This window comes from Pelodiscus sinensis, chromosome 5 (assembly GCF_052426305.1).
Source record: "Pelodiscus sinensis isolate ZL-2025 chromosome 5, ASM5242630v1, whole genome shotgun sequence".
Classification (NCBI taxonomy): domain Eukaryota; kingdom Metazoa; phylum Chordata; order Testudines; family Trionychidae; genus Pelodiscus; species Pelodiscus sinensis.
Window position 1 is genome coordinate 110,596,778 of NC_143056.1, and position 19,856 is coordinate 110,616,633.

General features: G+C 43.6%; 1 protein-coding gene across 4 annotated transcripts in view; it reads left to right on the plus strand.

Annotated features, from left to right (window-relative positions):
- The window catches only part of INSC (INSC spindle orientation adaptor protein), a 278,332-nt gene that overhangs the window by 166,486 nt on the left and 91,990 nt on the right, over window positions 1-19,856 (plus strand). For 3 of the 4 annotated variants that reach the window (XM_025186251.3, XM_075928031.2, XM_075928027.2), the window contains exon 8: window positions 16,676-16,801. In XM_025186251.3, the coding sequence (XP_025042036.3) occupies window positions 16,676-16,801 (126 nt within the window). Of the gene's footprint in view, window positions 1-6,650; window positions 12,206-16,675; window positions 16,802-19,856 lie in introns of those variants that run through there. The other variant, XM_075928028.2, reaches the window with a different exon arrangement.

Below are 19,856 nucleotides of genomic sequence, written 5' to 3' on the forward strand. Positions count from 1 at the left end.
GAGGTAGGCAAGCAAGCAGGAAAAGCTGAGAACCGGCTGTCCAGGGGGGTCCCTTTAAGCACAGGCCTCAGATAGCCTCCGGCAGCAGCCACACACAATAACTCCTGACCTGATGCTCTGCCGGACCTGGTTCCGGCCAGCCTTAAATGCGATTCAGCGTCCACTCAGTGTGGACGCGCTATTTTGAAATGCCAAAATGCTATTTCGAAATGCATTTTGTGTGTAGATGCGTTATTTAGAAATAACTTATTTTGAATTAACTATTTCAAAAAAACATATTTTGAAATAATGCTGTAGTGTAGACATACCCTCAGAAATCTCCTATAGACAGCATTAATTGCACACTGTGTCTGGGCTTAATCTCACCAAAATAAGCATTTGAAAAAGTCCATTCTTATCTCTACTATTGTGAAAAGAATACAAGAGACAGTCTGAGGCAGCCAGAATGCTTCCAAGAACTCCTGCTGCTTGCTTCTAACACAGGCCCAAGGCTACATGTAACCCACACTCCTTAGCTCGAGGTGTATACAGCAGCTCATGCAGTAAACTCCAGAGTTCCCAGGTTCAGTTTTGTCTGTTCGTGTTACAAGTTACATGATGATGTGGCCTTTGTTTAAAAGAATATTGACTCAGAGAGAAAGCCACCAAGTTTTATCATCTCTTCCCCTAGTACTCTGAGCTTTTTGCTGGGGGTTTCTCACTAAAAATTCTTTTCAAGGACAAGCCATCTTAGGTAATGACAAGAATATAACCTTCAGCAGTGTGTCTAGGAAACATTGGCAGCCTTAGCAAACAGTAACAGGAAGATGCATCTTCAGCTGTGTGTAGGAAGAATGTTACACATTAAGATGGTTCTGATTTTTTTTCACAGTGTTCTTGGCACCCCTACATTTGTTAGAGCAGCATTTCTGAAAATCTGCCCCTAAACTGTTGTACTGCAACTGAACCTTATGTTGTTCACTATGCTAAAAGCAGGGGTTGACCATGAAACACAAACAGCTGTATGTTGTAATTACAACTATGTCTAAATAGAAAATATGAATTCTAGCAAACATATTTCATTTGTTAATACCAAATATCCCTACAAAATACATGCCTGAATCCAGCCCGTACAGTGTTGTCATAGTTAACTGTCCTAGCACCTGTTCTTGCCTCAATTAATGTTAGGGGATGGATCAAGTCCCTAACTCCGGGACAGACAAAAAGACCTCCACAGGCTGGATCCGGCCCACCAGATTGGTTGATCCGGCCTGCAAAGGACCTTCCACTCTCTTACCCCCAGGTCAATAAGGGTCTCGGGACGGGGGAGCACATGGCACTTAGACTGTGTCTAGACTACATGGCTCCATCGATGGAGCTATGTAGATTAGACAGATAGGCAAAGGCAAATGAAGCCACGATTTAAATGATCACGGCTTCATTTAAATTTACATGGCTGCCGCGCTGAGCCGACAAACAGCTGATCAGCTGTTTGTCGGCTCAGCACGCTAGTCTGGATGCTCCCCTGCCGACATCAAAGCCCTTTGTCGGCAGCCCCATTATTCCTCGTGGGATGAGGTTTACTCCTCCTTTTACGAGGAGTAACGGTAGTTCGGAATAGGAAGCCTAGTCCGAACTACCTAGTCCGTGCCGCGTGTAGCCACGCAGCACGGAGTCCGCACTAGCGGACATTTAAAAATGGCGGTGCCCGGCAAGATGCAAATGAAGCCCGGGAAATTCAAATCCCGGGCTTCATTTGTAACTCCGGTTGCCTACATTACCACCCTAGTTCAAACTAGGGTGGTAGTGTAGACATATATATATATATATGAGAGAGAGAGAGAGAGGATTTGGGAAAGTATGTGATTTGGAAAAGGTACAGAAAGGGTAACATAAATGATTAAAGGTAAGGAACAGCTTCCATATGAGGAGACAGTAACAAGACTGAGATTTTTCATCTTGGAAAAGAGATGACTGAAGGGTGGGGGGATTGTTAGATATCTAGGAAATCATAAACAGTGTGGAAAAATAGAGTAAGGAAATGTTATTGAAGGAATAAATAACAAGAGAAGCTCACCCAATGAAATGTGTAGGCAGCACCTTTAAAACAAAACAAATTATTTCTTCACAGAAAGTTGGTGTAAAGGCACAAATTATAACAAGATTAAGTTCAAGGAGGATAGGCCCATTAATGGCTACTAGACAAAATGGGCAGAATGGTTTTCCATAGCTTCTGTTTGCCAGAAGCTGGGAATGGGTGACACAGAACATGGATCATTTGATGATTACCTGTTCTGTTCATGCCTTCTGAAGCACATTGGCCACTCTTGGAAGACAGGTGGACTAGATGGACCATTGATCTTACACAATATGGCCATTCTGATGCTTTAAAATAGAGCCTAAATGTATATACCCCTTGCTGTAATTCACTAGACCCCAGTCCACTTCCAGAGCTGAGATAGAGCCCAGAAGTCCTGACAGTCTGTCTCTCTATCTCTCTCTCTCGCTCTCATCACAGAGTTAGTAATAAAGTAAGAATATATATTAAAATGTTAAGGCTACCAGTGTCCCTTAAGTGATTTGCCACAAGATGTCAGACTATATTAGTGTTAGAGCTGAGTGGCTCTAATACTTATTGAATTTTCTTTCTTTTATATAAGCATTAGATACAGTGCTCCTGCCAGCTAACTGCTAAGTTATCTTGCAAAAACCCCTAGTGTTTTCCAGTGCCTTAATAGCCCTTGGAAAGAGGTGATGGGGGGAGGAGGGAAGGTGGGAAAGACAGATGGTGTTGGTCCCCCCCAATTTGCTGCTTGGCTTATACTGAGCATGCTCAGTAATACTACTGAAGCCACTATCCTTAGTCTGCCCCCCATGCTCTCACTCTGGCTCACCTTCCCCAACCAACATCTGAACTACTGCTCCTGGCCTCCCCGGGTGCACTGGAGCTCTTCCTTACCCCTACTCAAAGTTGAGGCAAAAAGGGCCAGTCTAGCTAATTTTTCCCCTAATAAATCATGTACACGTGTTACTCTTTGGCGGCTCAGAATTTACACTTGCTTGTGACAGGGAATTATTGTCCCGGTTTCCATTTCTGTGAATTAAGTGGAATCTGAATGACTGGTTGAAATTGGCAGCAGTGTGAGATGCTTATCTTGCTCTGAACTGGTATATGAGCTCCACTCTGTGGTGTCCAAAAACACTGTTAAGAGGCCATCTTTGAGAAAACATGGAACTGTTGTGTGTCAGAATCATCCTCTCAATTGGTTTCTTTACAATTGTGGGGTCCCATCTGAAGAAAAAGTGGTTTGTCTAAAGTCAGAGGGTTCTTTACCCACTCATATTGGTTGATATTTACAGGGCAGTAGCACAAGATGTGCCAAGTATGTTCCAAATAATGAAGCAGACAAGTTCCCTTTCTCAAAGAACCTTTAGATGTTACCAGCACAATGGTCTTTCTTTGAAAAAAAGGTGGGTATTGGGTGCAGCACCCACACATAGTTATTTCTCCCAGGCACAAAAACTTATTGGGCCTGATTCTCTGTCACCCTGCATCTTGTATAGTGACTTACACCAGTGCACAGTGAGCACAAAATGGCAATGTTATGCCACCAGATCAGAATAATTGTATTTTTGTCTTTTTTTTTGGTACTCTATGCACTGGCATAAGTGATTCTTGAGAGACAGAGCAAAAAGATTCTGGAAATGAGTCCACAATTTCATTGGGGGCTAGGTGAAAATTGGTGTAATTTTTAGTGAAAGCTAAGCACCATACATCAGCCTCCCAGATATTGAAGTTTCCTTGTCAGTATTTCACATTAGCCCTATTTCAAACCATTATGCACTAGTGAAAGCTAGTGTGGGGGGAGAGAGTGGAGGAACAGTAAACTTATAGTAAACAAACCCATAAAATTCATGCAGCTTTTAATCTCATTCTCCCTGGGTTTTAGGATCTTGTATCCATGTCCCATAGCTGTATCCTCTGCCCCTTCCCCCATCGTTCACCCCATTTCAGGTTTCACAGATTACCTAAGAATAAGCTCTTTAAAACCAGGTGCCATGCTAATGTTGTATGGCGATCTGCATGAGGTTGGTTTGTTTCATTCTTGCTGGAGATTTTGTTCTTTCCCCCCCAATATGTTACTTTGCTAAAGTTTTAAAAGTTGTGACATTAAAAAAAAAATCACTGTAAAAACTGATCTGGCCTCTTATTCCTGGTGGAGGCATGTTATGTCCATTAGAAACAAATTGTTTCCTTTCTAGTGAAACCTGTAGTATGTATGTTCATCCCATTATGTCTGATCTTAAAACTGTGTGGTGGGAAAGAACTATTCTTTTGCCTCACCCTGGCTGACGATCAGTTGGATCACTTTAGTGCTTACTCAGCAGTATAAAAGGTAATGTCTTAAGCAAATGAGAAATAGGGAGGAAGAAAGAAGCCCTATTTGTGTGGGATGTGTTACTCTGAATAAAGAAAAATCTAGGATTATGCTGTGAATTTTGGACAGTAATCTATTTTGTGTGTGTATGCACAGCCATCCTTACCCATATGCAGAAAAGCGGGAACACCATTGGGTCTTAATGTCCACCCACCTGCTTCTTCCTATCCCTGTTCTGTGACTGCTGCAACTCAGTGGCTACGTCTACACTGGCCCCTTTTCCGGAAGGGGCATGTAAATTTCACGAGTCGTAGGGAAATCCGCGGGGGATTTAAATATCCCCCGCGGCATTTAAATAAAAATGTCCGCCGCTTTTTTCCGGCTTTTAAAAAAGCCGGAAAAGAGCGTCTAGACTGGCCCCGATCCTCCGGAAAAAGTGCCCTTTTCCGGAGGCTCTTATTCTTACTTTGAATAAAAGCGGCGGACATTTTTATTTAAATGCCGCGGGGGATATTTAAATCCCCCGCGGATTTCCCTACGACGACTCGTGAAATTTACATGCCCCTTCCGGAAAAGGGGCCAGTGTAGACGTAGCCAGTGTGTCTAACTCTGAGAAGAAGTCGGTCTTATCTACTCTGGCATGTTTTGTTGCCAAAATCTGCCTTTGAGGACAAAATAGTGAGGGTATGTCTACACTACAGCACTAATTCGAACTAACTTAATTCAAATTAGTTAATTCGAACTAAGCTAATTCGAACTAGTGAATCTAGACCTAAAAACTAGTTCGAATTAGCATTTTGCTAATTCAAACTAGCATGTCCACATTGAGTGGACCCTGAACCGAGGTTAAGGATGGCCAGAAGCAGTGCCAGCAGGGCATCAGATTAGGACTTAGAGCGTGGAGCTGCTGTCTCAGGCTAGCCGAGGGCTGTGCTTAAAGGGACCCGACCCCCACCCTGGACAGACAGTTCTCAGGGGTTCCCCGCTCGCTTGTCTAACTTGATGAGGGACAGCAAAGCAGTCCTGGCTTGGAGTGCCCTGAATGCCCACACTTGGCATATCACAGGACTCGGCCATCAGCCCGGCTGCACTTGCCGCAGGCTGCCAGCCGGGGGGGGGGTCAATCGGGGGGGCTGCAGGAGAGCTTCCACCCCGAGGAGCCCGCAGAGCCACCCCAGTCCTCCACATCAGGGGCTCATACCCCATTCCTCCCTCACCTCCTTCCACTTACTCCTCCCTAGCCCCCCTTCCTGACGTACAAAATAAAGGACACGTGTGTTCAAAAATAGAAACTCTCTTTATTGAACAAAACTTGGGGAGACTGGGAAAAGGAGGTGGAAGAGGGAAAAAGAGAGGTTGGGAGAGGGGAGGGCAACTAAAATGATCAGGGGATTGGAACAGGTCCCATATGAAGAGAGGTTAAAGAGACTGGGACTTTTCAGCTTAGAAAAGAGGAGACTGAGGGGGGATATGACAGAGGTCTATAAAAGCATGAGTGGCGTGGAGAGGATGTATAAAGAAAAGTTCTTCATTAGTTCCCATAATAGAAGGACTAGAGGACACCAAATGAAATGAATAGGTAGCAGGCTTCAAACTAATAACAGAAAGTTGTTCTTCACAAAGCAAATGGTCAACCTGTGGAACTCCTTGCTGCAGGAGGCTGTGAAGGCTAGAACTAGAACAGAGTTTAAAGAGAAGTGAGATAAAGTCATGGAGGTTGGGTCCATGGAGTGCTATTAGCCAGGAGGTAGAAATGGTGTCCCTGGCCTCTGTTGGTGGAAGGCTGGAGATGGATGGCACGAGACAAATGGCTTGGTCATTGTTTCGGTCTATCCCCTCCAGGGTCCCTAGTGTTGGCTGCTGTCGGCCGACAGGCTACTGGGCTCGATGGACCTTTGGTCTGACCCAGTACGGCCATTCTAAGCTCAGGGTCGGGGGTCTCACTGGACCACCCTGATTTTCATGCCAACCTGCTCCTGGGTGGCCAGGCTGGCAGCTATCCTGCCCTAGACGGCCACTTTCCTGTGCCTAGTGTGGAGGTCGTGGATGAGGTCCACGATCTCTGCACTGGACCTGGGCAGGCTCCCGGGAGCCGCCAGCCTGGTCCCGGGAAGAGGCGGAGGGCTGGGTGTCAGCGGGTAGCTGGTTCGTGCCGTGCCAGGTGCAGGGTCTGCTGGCTGGGTGCTGGCAGGCTTGCACCTGGCACAGGCACCATAGCCAGATCGTGCCTCTTTAAGGGCTCCGGGGCTGGGAGGGGGGCAGACGAGTTTCCCTGGTGGTGCCCAGAGTGGCCATCAGGGAAAGCTGGGGAGCGCTAGCCTCCCATTAGTTCGAATTAAGTGGCTACACAGCCCTTAATTCGAACTACTTAATTCGAACTAGGTGTTAGTCCTCGTAGAATGAGGTTTACCTAGTTCGAATTAAGCGCTCTGCTAGTACGAATTAAGTTCGAACTAGCGGTTTGCCTGTGTAGCGCATATCAACGTTAATTCAAACTAACGTCTGTTAGTTCAAATTAACTTTGTAGTGTAGACATACCCTGAGAGCATACACACTACAATACAACCTTTGTTGGGAAAAACATCCAGTTCTTGTGACAAAAAAAATTCCACCCCACCAGAGACTTTTGTCTTTTCCCCTCCCTTATTGTCAACAAAGAGCCATTGTGGACTCTGTGGTTTGTTTTGTCCAGAGAACTGAGAATTTCCTGCTCTGGTAGCTTTGCTCGGTGTTCTGTGATTTCTAATGAATGTTGTGTGATCTCTGCTGCCCTCCAAGCATGTACCATTCCCCTTTCAAAGCTCTGGGAAGTGTCTGACAGCTGAGGGAGCTGCTCCCTTTGGGGAACAAACAGAAAGAGCAAATGGTTGGAATGCTCCTGTTCTGCCCTGCTAGAATTGCAGCAGCAGGCAGACTGCTGCTGCAGGGGGAAGGCTGGCGAGACTGCTGCATGGCTTTGACATTCCCTAGCACGGAGAGCTCACAGAGATACTTATCATGCTGCTCCCAGCAGGTGAGAATGCTGTAAGACAACGTAGAACGAATCCCACCAAGTGCTGGGATCAGGTCTGCCTTCCCACAGCACTGCACTATGGGATACTTATCCACATTGCTTTGCTCTATCTATTGACTGGGGAGCTAGCGCTGTGGCCATTAAATGTCCACAATAGGAGGCAGAAAAATTAGTTGGACCGGTTTTCACTTTTACAGATTTTTGAACGTTGACAGTACTTTTGTCACCAAATCTTCCCAGTGTAGACATAGCCCTAGTTAACTTGAAACCATGCCCAGACCCATCAGCAGAACATTGGACCTATGAACAAGCAATGAAAGTGGTAATGAAGCCATTGAACAGGCATGTGGAACCCCCAGGTATATACAGTCAGTTTCTGAATGTACTGTGTGTTCCTGATTATAAAATTGCATCTCCAAAAAACTGTGCCCTTCCCCCACATAGGGGCACCAGTTTAATAGTACTGCATGGGGCCTCATAAATCTTAAGGACACCCCAGTGTGTGTGCATATGCTTACACATGTATGTGACAACAGGATGGAGACCTGAGAAATGTGTATACTTTGAAAAGCAAATGGAATTAAAGCAAGGGCCTGACTTAAGTTATTAGCTGTATCTTGTCCAGCCATTGCAGAGCTGTTTTCACAAAATTCTTCTCTTTATTACACTATGTCTATTAGATTTTTGTTCCCTTGGACCTTCCATGTCAGGACCCATAAATCATAGAATGATCATTAAAAATCAGTCATTAGGCTTTGAGATCATAGGGAGACCTCAACAGCCTGAGTTATAAATCTTATCCAGGGAGTCTAGCACTTGTGAAAATTGGCTTACATGAAACAGATTGTTTCTAAATTAATTCTGCTTCATGACAGCTAAAAGAACCAACAGAAGCCAATAACAAATAAATGGTATATAAATAAAGGAAAAGAACCAGACTTAGCCGTAAGTGAATCTAATTAGCATAGGGACAATTAAGGGGTAATGCTAATGGCTTGTGATTTAATAGTATGCTAATAGTCTCCTTAAGAGCAAGAAAGCCCCTTAACCATGCCACAGACCTGCCCTCCTATGGTGCTCAGAGGAATAAAAGGAGATATAAGATACTATTCTGATTGCTGGCATATTTTAGTACATTTAGGTTTCAAGCAAGAATTTGGGTGTGAAAGGGGGAAATGGGCTTTGGTATGTCAGAAGCTCTTGGAAATGTTTGCTTTTTAAATTCATTTCTAAAACAGGCACGGCTCTGTGAGGTCAACTTCCTTGTTTTATCTGAAATAGTTCATACATCTCTATGTATTATATATTTTAATCTCCATCAGGCTGAATCATTTGATAATCCTTATTAAAGATGAAGGTACTTGTTCTTGCAAGGCACGAAGTGTCTCCTGGGAAGTGCTGAGTCTTCACCTCTCCTTGAAAAGTCAGTGGCAATTGAGAGTTTTGGGTTTGGTGTTGATCTTAGTCTTCAGTATAGAAGCAGAAATCTCCTTTTTCAGCTTTCCTAGGGTCATTCCTTATGATCAGCTCAATACAGTATACAGTTACAAACCAATAGATACAGGTTGAACCTCTCTAGTCCAGCACTCTGGTCCAGCAATATCTGTGGTCTGGTATGATTTGAGTTAGCTGAGTGTCCAATTATCATGGGTTTGGCCAAGGTTCCCGTGAGCCCATAAAATTTGTTTACAGCCACAAGTCCTAGCTCTCAGTGTTCTGTGCACTTAGTTAGCTCTAATTTACACCAAAATGTTTTCTTAAGAGCCCAGTAAGTAATGGAAGTGTTGGTAATGTTGCTAAACAATGTTAACTTCCCATCACTTGGTAAATTCTCTCATTTGGCACTGATCAGGTCCCCAGGGTGCTGGACTAGAGAGGTTCAACCTGTAGTATCTCCTGCTGAGCAATATGTCTAACTCGTTTCTGTCCAGGCTAGATAAAGTGGGATGGCTGTTTGTCCCACAGAAAGCTTGCAATAAAAGTACCATCATTATTTGGGAATTATCAGCAGCATAAGTTCACTTATTAAGACTGAAATACAGAATTGCAGATCTTCAATAATGAGTAATGTTCAGTGCATTTTCTTTGTAGCTGACAAACTTCAAGGAAATTAGAATCTGAAATAGTCACATGTACAATTGCACTGGGATTAGAAATAGTATAGTGTGCTTCATTGGTGTGTTTGGAGACATAATATTTGTCAAGCATTTTTATAACCTTTGAAGAAAGAAAGGTATAACTGATCATAAAGTAGTTGTGTTAGTATATTGCCTATATTAGTTTTAGTGACTTAATAATGTGCTATGCAATAGTTTTTTGCTTCTGCTGTATATATACTATATATAGTATATAATGATTGTAGGAGCACATTTTGATCTTAAATACATGCATATTATTTCCATTGATATTAGTGGAAATTACGCATGCATAGCCAAAGGCATGGTATAAAATTTCTACCTGGAAGGATTATTCAGAGCTTATCTTTCAAAATTCTGTTGTTTGTTAGAGTGGTATAATTTTGTAAGATTTAACTTACTCTAAACAAAGTCTTTTACTGTTTGTGTTGTTTTCATACAGAAAGTGCAAAATCATAGAGTAATATATTTTCATTACAGAAATCAATAAGTTTGGTTCACATTCATGCCAAACCCCTATGGTAATAAAGCTCTGTCTGTAATAGTATTTCTAGGCATCACAAGCGGTAAAAGACAAAATGGAAAACAAATTTTAAAAATACACCCCAAAAAGACAGATCTACAAAGCTGAAAAATATTATAATACATGGACCTTTCAGGTGTATTTAGGAAGATTCCTGAGGATTTCTACCTTTGAAACTTCGATTCAAGTTTGGTTATTTTTTAATTAGTTCCTGCAATCTCCAAGTGCTTTAGGCTAAGTTCTTTCATCTACTGTCAACAAAAGAGAGAACACATTTCAAATGCTTCCATGATGATTATATCTTTGCTTTTTACATAATTTAAGGCATCACTGCCTTAACATTTGAAACAAATTAGTAAAAATAGGAGAAATGCATGGAAAGTGTATGTTTGGATTTTTTAAATTTATATTTATTCCTTTTTATTAATGTCATTTATTATGTCAACTATACTCAGAATGGAGAAACTGCCAAACTCTAAAGTGTTGGGTGTGCCTGCATCTCCCACTGAAGTCAATAGGAGAATTAGGTGCTCAGATTTCTTCAGGATTTGTCTCTGATTGAGTATATGTAACTAGCATTTGAGGCTCGTCGTTGACTAGGCAAAGTCATTTTGCGTAGGTTACACCTGGGCTGTGTTTAGACTGTAGGGTTTTTTCGAAAAAAGTAGCCTTTTTTAGAAAAAACTTCACCTGCGTCTAGACTACAGCTGCGTTCTTTCGAAATTAAATCGAAAGAATGCGGCTTTTCTTTTGACGGCGGTGCTCCTCATTTCACGAGGAAGAACGCCTTTTTCGATGGAGATCCGTCAAAAAAAGTGTGTGTGGACGCGAGGAGCCACTTTTTTTTGAAAATAAGGGCCTCCAGGGAAGAAGCCCTGGTGGAGAATCTGGGGCATGCGTTGCATCTCTTGTCTGCAGCCATCTTTTAAAGGGACAGTCACTCTTACAGCCAGTTGTGGCAGCAAAGCAGCCAGAGCACATAGCTGTTCCAGTGCAGCCATGTCCCAGCCCCAAGACCCTCCTGGCCCTTCCAGACAGCCTTCTGGGGACCCAACCAGGGGCTCCAAATGCCAGGCACTGGCATGGTCTGGGCCAGAGCTCAAGACCGTTCTTGAGCTCTGGTCAGAGGAGGAGGCCTTACAAGCCCTGAACACCAGGCGGCGAAATGCGGACATATTTGGCTGCATGACAGAGGCCCTGGCCAAGAGAGAGCACCACTCCCACACCCAGGACCAGGTGCACTCCAAAGTGAAAGAGCTGCACCAGGACTAAATAAAGGCCAGGGAGGAGAGCTCCCATTCTGGGGCAGCCCCCCCGCTCCTGCCCTTATTATTCGGAGCTGGCCCAGATCCTTGGTGGTGGGGAAGCATGCGTCTTCCAGTCTGGCTTGGGGAACCCTGTGGTGGACACGCCAGAGCAGGACCTAGAGCAGTCCAGGGAGTCTGGAGATGCAGATGGTGCTGGAGGAGTACGACAGCGAGGAGATGGTGACCCTTACTCTGGAGCCAGTCACCCAGACCCCAGAGGCCTCCCAGGTGTCATCTGATGCTGGAGATGAAGCAGCAGGTGAGTGCAGTGAGGTCATGTAACACACAGGGTCGGGGAGGTGGGTGCACAGTGGGTGATGCACAAGGGAAACCTGTAATGCTCACCATGGACATCATGCAGCTGGCTGTGCATGTGCCAACATGTTCAGCGGTACAGTGTGACACATGGGGGTGCGCCAGGTGGTGGCATAAACAATGTCCAGAACACACCCAGGTGGGTTGTCAGTGTGAGGTCTCATTGGCACTTCGGGACCCCTGTGATGCTCAGGCTGATGCCCAGGTCACACATGGTGTTACATTCAGAATGTCTGAGTCCTCTGTCTGAAGGAGAGGGCATGCCATTTTGGACAGCTGTTGCACACATGACTGATTGTGTCGTCCTCTTTTCCTCCGCAGCCGGACCAGCTGTGCAAGAGGGCTGCAGCACCCCAGCCCCACCTCCATCTCAGGGACATGGGAGCCGCAGACACAGGCGTGTCTATGCAGACATCTTGAGGCAGCATGTGGCGGCTGTGCAGGAGCTCAACACCATCCTGCGAGAGAGGACGGAGGCAGAGGCTCGGTGGCATGATCGGCTGATGGAGGAGCTTGTCCAGCAGCGCACGTCCCTGTGTGCCACTCTCAGGAAGGTCTGTGGCTTGCCTGCTCCAGTGCCTGGTCCTGCTCCTCCAGCACCCCATGACCCCACCCTACCAAACCCTCCTTCCACAGCACCATCCCTTTCCCCCCTTGTATCTCCCTCCCCAGCCCCTCAGTCCCCCAGCCCCCCTCTCTCCCAGCTCCCCAGTCCCCCAGCCCCTCTCTCCCCCGGGCCCTCCTCTCCCCCAGGCCTCCCAGACCCAAGTGCACCTACCCTTTGCTGTCCAGCCAACAGACAGTCACCACACCGGATCCTGAGGCCATGGTGGACCCTGAACATGAGGCGCCAGCAGGAAACTGCAATCAGGAAAGCACCATCCAACCTGATCCTCTTCCCCCATCCAGGTTTCAAGTCCCCTTCCGCCCTCCAGGTTTCAAGCACCCCCACCATCCCAGTTAAACACAGTGTTTGGTATTTAAGAAAATGTTTATTTTTGATGGAGAAAGTATATTTTGAGGAAAAACTATGTGCAATAAACAAAAGCTTTTTTATGTTTGCAGCAGTTATACATTCTTTCAGTTATTGATATTTATAACAATAAAACAGAAGTTACTCTTTTCAGACAAACCCTGGTGTTTATTATTTCTACAAACAGGGTCAGGATAAGTGTTGAGGAGGGAAGCTTGTATTGGGCCAGGGCCAAGCCCCCAGACAGGAGCCCCTCAGGAGAGTCAGTGGCCTCCAATAGAGAATCGCTCACAAAGAGTCTCTGGGATGCGAACAGCAGACCGGTGAGCCTGGTGGATGGCAGCTGTCCGGGGCTGGTCAAAGTGCCTCTCTTGACCATCAGCACCTGTACCCCACCCTGGTAGGAAGGCCTCCCCTTTCCTCTCCACCAGGTTATGGAGAACGCAACACGCAGCCACCACCTCAGTGATATTGCATTCCCGCATGTCTAGCTCTGTGAGCAAGCACTGGAATCTCCCTTTTAAACGTCCGAATGCACATTCCACCTGGTTGCGAGCCCAGTTAAGATGAGTATTAAACTGCTCCTTGCATGCATCCAGGTGGCCGGTGTAGGGCTTCATCAGCCACGGCATCAGCCACTATGCACACTGGCATATGCATGTCCCCAACCGCAAAGTCATGATGCGGGAAAAATGTTCCTGCCTGAAGCCTCTGGTAGAGGTACGAGTTCCTGAAGGTGCAGGCATCATGTGTCCACCCCGACCACCCAACACAAATATCAGTAAACTGGCCACGATGGTCGACCAGGGCCTGGAGGACCATTGAAAAGTTGCTCTTTCTGTTAATGAATTGGGCTGCTCGACGGGGCAGTGCACGGATTGGAATGTGTGTCTTACCAAGCGCTCCTCCACAATTTGGGAAGCCAAGGGCAGCAGAGCCGGCCACGATGCTGTCCAGGTCTGCTAGATGGACGAGCCTGTTCAGCAGCTCAGAACTGATGGCCCTCACCACCTGCAGAAAGAGACAAATAGACAGACAACAAAATTTTAGAAGGGGTGCCCTATCTCTTAGGAGGAGAACCCACCACCCATCTTCCTCCTTAAACACTCCGGGAATCCCCTCCTCAGAACTCCCCCTTCCCCAGCAGCTCAGGGTGAGTGGAGAAGCTCCCTTCCACTCCCACTCCACCCCATCCCCCACTCCGCCTTGCCCTTTCCTGACAGTCTCCGTTTCTCCCCCCCAAACTGTGACTGTCCCCCGACAATGACTTATCTCCATCAGGATGGACCCAACAGTAGACCTGCCCACTCCAAACTGGTGTCCCATGGAATGGTAGCTGTTGGGGATGTCTAGCTTCCAGAGGGCAATAGGGACCTTCTTTTCCAGGGATGGCAGGCCGCACATGGGTGTCCTGCCATTGCAGAGCCGGGCGAGCTAGGTACACAGCTCTGTAAAGTGGCCTTCTGCATCCAGAAGTTGCAGAGCCACTCCTGGTCATCGCAGAGCTCCATAATGAGCCAGTTCCACCAGTCAGAGCTGGTGTCAAGCCTCCAAAAATGCCTCTCCATGAAGAAGTTTAGAGGCAAGGGCAGTGGGGCTTCATACCTCTGGTCTGGGTCCAGATGGGGAAGTAGCCTCATGACTGTGTCATGCAGATGCAGCAAAACTTGCAGTATGATGGCGTGGGGCCATTGCCTGTCCAGGGGCAGCTCTGGCTCCATGCCAAAAAAAAGGGGTCTAAATCAGAAAAACCTCCAAACAAAAAACCTGCTGGTGTGTCCCAGGAAGCTGGGCACTCCAAACAAGAACTGTAATACCTTGCTTACCTCCTAGAACTGCTCTGCAGGAGCAGAGCAACGGGTGTTCGGGGCATCCCTTTAAGCACGCGTCTCTGCAAAGAGCAGGCAGCAGCACCCGGAAGGAAATGCTGCCCCCATGCCCTGGCAGAAGCAGTTCTGGGTAGCTTTTTCTTTCAAAAGAGCATCCAGCAGTCAGGACGCTCTTTTTCGAAAAAGCAGATCGATTTTCCGATCCGCATAATGTAGTCTAGACGCTCTTTTTCGAAAGACACTGTTTCAAAAGTTTAGATGTACCCTTATAGGAAAGTTCAAGACATTAAATACATGTAATGGAGTTTATTTATTATTGTGCTTGCAAGAGGGAAGTAAAAGAACAGTTTTAAATTTGTAGATTTCAACTTTAAACATTATTCATTTTATTGAATAATTACCATACATAGTACATTTGAATCAGAAACTCCAAATTTTCCATAACTAATTCTTCCCTTAACTAATTTGAGTCATTTTCTGATTTGAAACAGTAAAAATTTTCTTTGCACTAAAATGACAGTTGACTAGACAACTCAATTTTAATTTTGTTAGCAAATATTTTTATGAACTCTAATCATAATAGTCATGACTTTTTTCTGATAAAAAACAAAAATAATAATGTAAACTTTTTACCCAACATATTCCAGTGTAAAAAGTAGTGTGTTCAGCTAATTTAAGTAGCAGGATTGTTTATGCAAAATTTGGTATCTGTAGGTAATCGTGAAGTATGACTTTATTTTGCATAAATAAACTCTTCAATATATATAATAGAATACTAAGGTTTAATAATACTTCTGATTAATCAGTGACTGAATTAGCTTTTATCTCTTGAATTTGGAACATTATGCAAGAGTCATATAGTATGTGACTCTTATTTTCTTTATGGCAGCACTTTCAGGTCCCAACCAAGATCTGTATAAAGGTAGTCAGAAACGTTTTATGCCTCAAATTTATCATGTAAATAGATACATGTAAAAAAACTGACGGAGTAGGAGAGAGGAGATGTTAGTTTCCCACCGGCAAAATGGAGACACTAAGTCACAAAGGGAAGGAGGGAGTTGCCCAAGGTCACTCAAGCAAGTGTGTGGCAGGGTTGGGAAGTGAACCCAGTTCTTAAAGTCCCAATGCCTATAACTTCAAAGTCAACTTTTCTCTCTTAAGCTTTCTTGTAGCTGCTCTCATTAACTCTATTTTAACAGAATGTATCCAATACTTTCATGAATATTCTTTTGGGATAGTTTCCCCCAACCTTTTTTTTAAATATATATATATATAATATAAAATCTCTGCTTAGACCAAGAAACTTGGTGAGAAGACTGCACAAAACACCACAGGATTATGTTGGGAATGGGAAAATTTGTTTAGGCAAAGTAAGAGCTAAAGCTTTGCCCATTGCCCAACCAGAACCCAGATCTTTGTTCAGGTTTACATAATTTCATCAATGTCTTCCCCAGATCCAGTCACTTTTCTTGTGCAGTTTTCCTTTTGAAATCTGTTTCTCCACACTTCTCTTTCAACAGTTATCGTTCCTAACTCCTAGACATTCCTAGTTGGACTTAATGCTTTGAATCTTCTCTTCAGTCACTGGGCCTCAGAATGAACAGTGTGCCTCTCCTGTGAAATCCTGGAGTTTGAAATCTAGTGTTACCTTAGTATTCTTTTGGAATAGTAATGAAAAGTGCCATAATGTGATCTAAAGTTATAAAGGCAAAATTGAAAATATTCTAAGGATAATCTCTTGTAGGGAACATCTCCAGTATATCCCAGTAACATTTTGGCAGAGGCCAATTATGACACGTGTGTGTGTATGTGTGTAAGATTGTAAAAGGGTTTCTTATTTTTGCCCTAAAACCACCATTTGCTGGCCGAACTATTTCTTTTTCCCGGCTATTTTTTTCAATCAAATATTGCCACCACCCAAACCCTGTAAATTCTAATGATCATTCTGTATATAATTTTTATTTGTATACCAAGTTTAATTAAAACGGAGTTTGTAAATGTTAAAAGTCAATAGTTAAAGCACACCTCCCACTAAGACTACATTACTCTTTCATCTCCTAGTTCATAAGCGCTCATCTGTGTGATCTTAACAACCTTTTTTGTATTTTTGTGGCAGAGAAATTACCAAAAGAACATGTATTATCCCTGATCTTTCAAAAAGAACAATTAAGTACCAAGTATTATTTAGAGTTGATTACTTGATTTTTGCTTTCCTTTTTCAGGAAGGAGGTGTTATCGCTCTCTTTAAGATCTGCCGCCAAGATTGTTTCAGGTGCCTTTATCCCCAGACTCTTAGAACACTGGCATCCATATGCTGTGTGGAGGAGGGAATTTACCAGCTGGAAAAGGTATTGTTACTTCAGTGCTCTTTACAATGATTGTGCTACAAGAACAGTGGAGTCTCATCATTAATCTTTTCTAGTAATTGGTAACTTGGGAATGTGTTTAGATTCAGTTTAGGCTTGTGTTTGATACCTTGTTTTCCCACACTGAGCACATCTTCGATGTTTACACTATTAGTTCCAGCAATAACATTATTCCATTAAATAGTCTGCACAAATGATCTCTCTAAGCAAGGATAATTTCCGTAAGGCAAGTAATGTATTGATGACTGTGTCAAGAAATTATTGAAATAATTACCTCTAGACTTGTTAAAGTCTTTGTTTAGAAATCCCCGTGTTTCAAATAACCAAACCCCTTGAAATGTGGAGAGCTTTAAACACATTTAAGCCCTTTTTTTCTGACATCCCTGCAAAGAACCTCTGTGGTAATGAGGCGATGTATAAGGGGCATAATTGCACTAGTATAGAGACAAAAATAATAGCTGAACGTTAGGAAGAGTCTTCCACCAACAAGTAATAAGTCATGTAGAACAATTTTAACACTGATAGCTGACATGAAAACATTATCCCAGAAAATTATTTAGACTGCTTATACTTTAATCCACCATTATGCACAAAAGTACACTTCTATATTTAGGAAAATGAGCACTTCTACCAGTCACTAAATCATGATCTCATCCTTTGTATTTCATAAAACACTCATCTTCTTCAGTTGAATAATGTGCCTCTTCAAGTTAATGATAAATGATTTCATTGCTACTTTACATTGACGTGTCTTGTAATTTACTATCCAGACCTCAAGCAAAGTATGACAGCACATCTGCGGAAAAAATTAAGCCTGGAAGCCTAGGTTTAATGAAGATAACGTCTCACAGTTTTATTGAAATAAGTAATAGCTCAGACTGACACAGGAAGAAGTATCCAGGGTTCAAAACTGCTAGAGAGGGGAAACGGCTTCTTTGATCCAGTCTTGCTGGATGCACCAAATATTAAGATGACATTACAGAAGTCCGGGAAGAAACAGTTGTCTTTGTGCCTATAAAAATCTAGGGACTGATGGTTAGTGGAGGGACGATGGGAAGGACAAGGTCAGAGAAAATCAGCTCTATGCTGGAGTATAGCAATTTATAACTGAGGTCTTTACCATTGGATTCACCAGCTCATTTGTCAATTGGAGCTCTGATCACTAAATCGGCACCTTCTCAGAATCTCTGACTTGTCTGTTAAGGGTTAGACCTGGAGCTGAGAAGATTCGTTTAGTCCATCTGACTAAACAGAATTAAGGTTTATAACAGGAACCTTCAGTTGCTACTTATGTAATGTGTGGCAGAGACAGCTGTTTTGTTTTGTTTTGTTTTTTTCCCAGAGGAGAAAGAAGGGAAGTGCAGCTGGAAAAGGGGGAAGTTAAAGAAAAGCAAGACAACTAAACAAATGTTTAACGGAGATTAAAGGAAATAGATCCATCATAATGATTAATTAGGTGGATATGATCTAATGAGGAAACAAAAGAGTTAATGCACTCTGATAGTGGAAAACTAGGACAGCCATGTGGAGAGCCTACTTTGGTGATAGTTAATTTGAACTATATTTGAGGGAGCTTAGGAAATTGTAAATTAGAAAAGAAAATGACAGACTATCACTAACTTTAAAACAGCCAATTATCAGTCAGTATACCAGAAGTGTTTCAACTGAATATGTTCCACTTAATTTTTACTTACCAACTAGGATTTGGTGAAAGTTGAGGATGTGTACATTATGTATTTATTAAGGTGTTCCTGAAGGGAGGAACATTTCTAACAGAAGAAAAAAGAGGGGGAAATTCAAAACAAAGTCAACACATCATTTCAACTTTTAAAAACATTTAGCTGAAATAGTTTGGTGAAATAGACATGACTTTGACACAGCATTTTGGTGTTGCAAAATCTGCATCTTGTCCATGGTAAAAATGTTTTGACTGAAAAATGTGGCCCAGCTTTACTGGAGAATTTAACTTGATATTCTTTCTGCGCATCATTATTAGACCATAAGAAGGAGCGCATTAAATCCAAAAGGAGAGCATTACAACTTCGGCGTACTTTGAGATTGTACTTTTAATGCAGGAAATTCATTAAAACTGAAGATGTATTGTATCCAAAACAATTTACATTGGATAATTCAAGACAAAATAACATTATTTCACAATTAGATTTTAAAGCTGCTATTGCTTGTAAAGAACCACCTCGTGCAATATTTAGTGGGGAGCTGAGCTAACAGGGAGTGGTGTATTCATGGAAACAATTACAGGGCTTAGTGACTGGAGACATTAGAAATCTTTTATTTTATTTCTCCAATCTTGTGCAGTCTCATCCATTCAGTGGTTGAATAATTGTCTGTGCAGATATAAATGCTATTAAAGTAGGGAAACCACAAAGATGATGTGGTGATGTTTACAGGAGCAACAGGCCAACACTTTAGTCTGAAGTTTTTCATGGATTTTAAAACATTTTAATACTAAAGTATAATAATTACATTATAAAGAGATTCTAACATGAATGAAGCTGTAAGGAAACTTCTGGTATTTACAGTAAAGCACATTTTCTGTTTTGTGTCTGTAAATGTTGTAAGGACAAAATTTTCAATACTGATTATAAAGGTATTTGAAGCCACTGCGGCATTGGTGGTGGCTGGAGTCCCGAGCCTCTAACTTGCTGGTGGAGCACCATGTGGCATGCTGCAGGCAGTGCTACGGGCTGGTGGGGCATGCAGCAGTCCCAAGGGCGTCGAGGGCTGACAGACCCCTGGCCTTGCCACTTCTGCCCGAGGCCCGGCCCCTTCTGAGAGTGTGGAGCCGGCCGTTCCTCCTTGCTCAGGCACCCAGCGAGTCTGTCTGCTCCCCTGTATGTAGTGTGGTTGTAACTGTGTTAATCCTAGAATATTAAAGACAAGGTAGCTAAGGTGATTTGTTTTTTTTACCAACTTCTTTTAGTGAGAGAAACTTTCAAATCACACAGAGCACAGAAACAGGGAATCAGAGCATCATCTCCCCAGTGGCTCACACTACCTTGAATGATCCCCTAACGTG